The sequence below is a fragment of the Galeopterus variegatus genome, unplaced genomic scaffold (genome assembly GCF_000696425.1).
Source record: "Galeopterus variegatus unplaced genomic scaffold, G_variegatus-3.0.2 Scaffold4371, whole genome shotgun sequence".
NCBI lineage: Eukaryota > Metazoa > Chordata > Mammalia > Dermoptera > Cynocephalidae > Galeopterus > Galeopterus variegatus.
In genome coordinates, this window is record NW_007730482.1 from 114,742 (window position 1) to 120,741 (window position 6,000).

Sequence of the window (6,000 nt, forward strand, 5' to 3'; positions counted from 1 at the left end):
AAAGTCAACTGGATTTCTTAAAGGATCCAATTCATCTTGTATACACTCCGTGATAAACTTTACTCAATACTGCATGTTGAATGGACAGATTTCTTTCTTTGCACTGTTTGTTTTTTATCTAATGCTCCACTATAACTGTGACAGTGGCTGCCAGGTCTACAGAAAAGTTCCGAGCTCCTGACATTTGTTTTTTTTTTTTTTTTTTTTTTTTTTTTTTTTTTTTTTTTTTTTTTTTTGTCTTTTTCCGTGTCCGGCAACGGTTCGCAACCCTCAGTGTTGCCCCCGTACCGGACCGGGACCGGCAACGGGATCGCAACCCTCGGTGTTGCCCCCGCGCCTCGCTCAGCCAGTGAGCGGGAACCGGTCTGTATGTGGGATCCGAACCCTCGACGGGAGCGCCGTCGCGCTTCCCAAGCGGCGCACTAGCGCAGTGCGCCACCGGGCCGGCCCCTGACATTTGTATCATTCACTAACTGTGTGGCTTCACAGCACTCTGTCTCACTGGGCCTCAAATATTTCACCTGTCAAATGAGAGTGGTTGCTTTCAATTAATTTAAAGCACTGGATTTCTATGACTCTTTGAGTCCAATACTTTATGCTCTGCAAAATGATTTCACAACCATTCTCTGTTTTGATATAGTTTTCACCAACCCACTTAAAACTTCCTTTTATAAGATCTCTGTGATTTATAAGTATTTCTTTTTTAATGGATGGATTTACTGTCTTGAACTAATACCATGTCACAGGCAGATGTCAAAATTAAGATTAAGATGATGGCCCAAATTTCATCCCTATTGGGTTCTTCTCTGTCTGCCCTGACTATGCTATCTTCTAGGGTTCTGGTCTGGTTTGACCGCTGCTATTTCCATATCTGACCATCAGGGGCCCACCCCCGCTGTTAACCAACAACAAGCAGTTTGAAGGCTGTAAAGAGAAATGTTACTAAAAGAAAGCAATTAAAATATGCAAAACAGGGGCCGGCCCGGTGGCGCACTGGATAGTGCGCCGCTTGGGAAGCGCGGCGGCGCTCCCGCCCGAGGGTTCGGATCCCACATACAGACCCGTTCCCGCTCACTGGCTGAGCGAGGCGCGGGAGCAACACCGAGGGTTGCGATCCCGTTGCCGGTCCCCGGTCCGGTACGGGGGCAACACTGAGGGTTGCGATCCGTGGCCGGACAAAGAAAAAGACAAAAAAAAAAAAAATATGCAAAACAGTACATATAAAAGAACATTACAGAGTGTCTTGCTGAGAAAGTTTCATTGTCAGTCTCTGTAGATATTCAACAAACATAATCCTAATCTCAGTTTCCTCATCTGTACAATGGTGGGAGGCTATCAATGTTAGATGAGTTAGCACATACCAAGTTGGCAGTACAACAGCTGGCACACAGTATGTATTCAATAAACATAAGCTGTAATCCCTGCCTGCAGCTGGTCATAAAGGTTTCTTAACAGAAGTAGAGTCCTCAGGTCTTCCCTTTTCAAAGCTGTGATTCCTTTGGGTCTTTCCCAAACTCAAAGCTATTTTGCAAGGAAATGATGACTGTGAAGCCCTAAATTCAGCAAATGATAAAGCTAGTTCAAAATGCAAGCCCAGCTCTTTGTAGCAGGTTTTTTTTGGAGGCCTATCCGTCATTCAGGTTTTTCTAAGGAATGAACAGCGCTTAATTACAATCTTACATTTCATGCTATTTCAAATGTAAGAACTCTCAAACACATTTCTCAATAAAAATGAAGATATCTAGCATATCTTGGTAGAATCCAATTCAAACTGGAATATATATTGAGCCAGTGGACATCACCTTTTCCTCCAAGGACTGACATCTTATAACCTTTTTATATCGTGCCGAAATTCCTCATATATCCATTCTCCCAGAAGAACTGAAAAGTCAGAGGATGGAGTCATGCTTCATGAAACACTGCTGATTTTGGCACTCTGGGAGGATACAGCTTTAAGAAGTCATTCCTGGGAATATCCCAGGAACTCTATCCACCCCCTCAGAATAGCACGCAATTGAGTTAGTTACGGTGACTCAGACAGCCTTTTTAATCCTGATCTAAAGGAACCACTACAACCCTAGAGAGGGAAATAAAAAGGGAATTGAGTGGAAAAGGCCTCCACCACTGATGACTCATGCTCTACCGTGTGACTTGCCTGGCACATTGCTCTGTCACTAAGACATGCAGGCTAGGTTCATTAGTCACCTTAATGAGCTTCTCAAAGAAAGGATTCTCCCTATAAATAATAATGAGCTCTGCCTCTGCAGTGTTTGTGTGTGAGCTCATGACTCACCTTTCTACCATGTTGGGCAGCACCAGTTGTGTCATCTGCAAAAGAGAAAACAAAACATTAATGATGGTCGAGGATGGAAGCAACAAAGAGTGGAGAAAACTCACCTCCACAAAAAAGTAGGAAATCATGAAACCACTAACCATTTCAACAGACATCAGCTTATTTTATATACTCTGTATAGATTGGCTGTATCGAGAGTACATAAAAAGGAACCAGATGAAATTACTGGAGATAACTCTCATAATACTTTCAGTGAATTTGGCTAAAATTAGTCTTGCCTGAAATACAATACTGGCACAGAGATCTTCAAATAATAAAGGATTTATGGTGAAATCTACGTCTCCAAAATGCATTCTCAGAAAAGGACATATTATTATCGCAAGAAATAACTGTGTACCAAGATGACTTAAGCTTTCTAATCTCAAGAGCTCAAAAAATCTTTTCTAATAAAAAAAAACCTTTATGAGAATGCCATAAAGTGACATGCTGGCAAATATTAAGCATATCTCATATTGATTTCTCTTGTTGGTCAAGCTAATAGTGAGTAAAACTCATCCTTAAAGAAAGTTAAAGTTATCTGTGATGCCCAGTAACCAACAATGAAAAGGTGACATCTGCATTTTTTTTTTTTAAAGGGGATCTTAACCCTTGACTTGGTGTTGTCAGCACCACGCTGTCCCAAGTGAACTAACTGGCCATCCCTATATGGGGACCTGAACCCTTGGCCTTGGTGTTATTAGCACCATACTCCCCCAAGTGAGCCAAGGGCCAGCCCCGACATCTGCATTTTTTGACATCTGCATTTTTTAAGGACTTCATAACTGTTGACTAAATACATACAATATAATGAGAGAGGCTACGTCTAAACTCTGGTTTGAAATATTATTAACCGAGAAAAGTTCAGAAGGCCAATGGCTTAGTCAAGATCACAACGTAGTTAAGTACTGAGATTAGAACTGAATTCCTGATTCCTGGATGTCATCAGTTTTCTAAGAAACAATTCTGTTTTGTAGTAATAAGGTTTGAATGCATGCCAAGCATAGAAATTTTAGGCTTTATCTTGAATAATACTATTAATTAAAACAGACAGTATTCTGATGAAAAGATAATTTTTTTCCTAGAAATAATCTGAAGAAAAAAAATGTCATCCAGACTTTACCAAGGTAAACTATGTGGACATCATCCAGGTGTCAACTCTGGAGTTATATCATACACTTTTCAGTAAAAACATGAGTTCAAGCTGACACCGCATCTTAACAGATAGACTGTTTTGAAACGAAATAGTGTCTTCAAAGCATACGGGAACTATTTCAACAGAAGTATCTGGATGTGGCAAAATCTTCTGGCCCAGATAAAAAAGGAGAAACCATAAAAGAGAGTCTGGCCTAAAGCATTCTGTATCTCCCTCCTTCTCACATGCAAGTCTATATGTTGCATATTAAATTCACTTTAATAGCATGACAGGGCAGAGATTGCCAACCATCAGCCAACATTCACTCATTCCTTAACACACAGCAGCTGAATTTTCAGTTGGACTTTTGGCTTCTTTCCCACACTTAGTGCCCCGCCCCTAAAAACCACATTGTCTACAACCTCTCTTGCAGCTATGTGTGGCCTTAGGACTATATTCTATCTAAGAAGATGTGAAGAGAAGTAATAAATGCAACTTCTCAGCTATGCCCTTAAAGGGGGAAAAAAATCTATGTCTTCTTCTCCACCTTTTTTTCTTCCTGGTGGCTAGAATGTGGAGGTGATGGAAGGAGCTAAACTAGCCATTGTAGTCCCCAAGATGAAAGCCAAGTGCTAATGGTGGCAGAGCAATGAGACTTTAAAAAGGCAGGATCCTTAACAATGGTGGAGCTGCTATGCCAAACCTTGACTACCCACTCAGCTTTTTATCTGAGAGAGAATTACATTTCTATTTTGTTTAAGTTAATACTAGATCTCTGATATAGGAGCTAAACCAAAATTCTAGCTAATAAAATTGACCATTTGTGTTGATAAAGACTGACCAATGTTAACATTTAGGACAAAATAAAAAGCAATCCCCAAAGTAAACCCAATCAGAAATTACACTGACAGCCCAAACAGCCTCAATATTGTAAAGTTTTTAAAACATAGTCCTCCTATATCTTCTCTTTTCTAGGTTTGCTTGATTCAATCAAATATGTGCCCACTGGGCTTCAAACCAAACTTTATGGAACAAGTCAAAGGAAAAGCTGGTATCAGAGTTTATCCTTTCAACATAGTGACACTTTCTCTTCTTCTCATATTACATAATAACTCTTCAAATTTGCTTGCACATTTCCTCAGATTTTTCTTTTTATGGAAGCACATAATAATTGCTCACTACATAGCAACTGAATGTTTAAGGCAAGTGTGGTATGTAGTCAGGCCAAAGTTCTAATCCCAACCCTTCTACTAACAAGGGGTGTGACCCTAAGTTCGTTCTTTATCCTCCCCTGCAGAGTCCTTATGCATTAAATGAAGAGGGTATCTACATCACAGGTTATTATATTCTGAATCTCAAATGAGGTAACATATATATATGTATATGTTATGTATATATAATGGACCTAGCTCAGATCACACCACAGAGGAGCCTCTGAAGGGAAATTAGTGTCCCTTTTGTCAGCTCACACTATCCCTTTAGGATGCAGCACCACCAAGTATCTAGGTGTGGTGTGCCCCAGACAGCTAAGAGCCAAAAACAGTGACACATTTTAAGGTCATCCAGTTTTACTCACCACACAGAAGTTTTTGAACCATTCCATCAATATGTTAAAATAACTCAGTTTAGATTTTCCTGGGGTAATTAAATTGTTCTAAAACTGGAATATAATGATTACTGCACAACTCTGTATACTTACTAAAAATCATTGAATTGCACACTTAAAATGGATGAATTTTATGGTATGCAAATTATTCCTCAATAATGCTGTTTTAAAAATACCTTAATAATCATATGGATAAAGAACTGAAATCACAAAACACATGTTATTTTATCAAATGCAGGAGATAAAAGAGCGCTCAAAATGCTTTATGCATATCAACTAACGGCCTGGAGCAACATGATGTAATAGTTATTCTTCAGTTCAGTTGAGGCCAGAACCCCTGGTGGGTGATGAGAGAGTTCACTATCTAGTGTGAGAACAGATATATAAATAAATCATTACAAGACAATGCTATGAGTGTAGAGGGCACCATGCTTAGGAAAAGGACCAGTTATGCTGGGAGCATCAGAGAGTTTCACAGATGATGTTTTAGTTAAGTTCTAAAAGAATAAATAGAAGTTCACTAGGCAGAAAAGAAATTCCAGTAGAAGGAAGAGGATACAAAAAGGAGAACAGGTGTGAGAAACTACAATGTAAGCTATACAACTGATACATTTTAAAAAACTTTCTGTTGGATGAATGAATTAAACATTTAAAGAAGTAAAAGGTACGTGCATCTTGTCATATATGTCATGCAACTTGAATATGCATTTAATACTACATCATGGACAGCTTCCCATGCTAGTACAAACAGATGTACATGAGGTGTATTAACAGTGCTGAGTATTTTATTGTATCATATGCATTCTTAACAGTACCTGAAAACATTTTTTTGTTTTTTTTTTTTTTTTTTTTTTTTTTTTTTTTTTTTTTTTTTTTTTTTTTTTTTTTTTTTTTTTTTTTTTTTTTTTTTTTTTTTTTTTTTTTTTTTTT

General features: G+C 38.6%; 1 protein-coding gene across 1 annotated transcript in view; it reads right to left on the bottom strand.

Annotated features, from left to right (window-relative positions):
• Positions 1-6,000, bottom strand: part of HSD17B12 (hydroxysteroid (17-beta) dehydrogenase 12) — a 75,353-nt gene that overhangs the window by 22,197 nt on the left and 47,156 nt on the right. Inside the window, exon 5 of the mRNA XM_008587403.1 lies at positions 2,294-2,328. Coding sequence (XP_008585625.1) covers positions 2,294-2,328 — 35 coding nt within the window. The remainder of the gene's footprint in view (positions 1-2,293; positions 2,329-6,000) is intronic.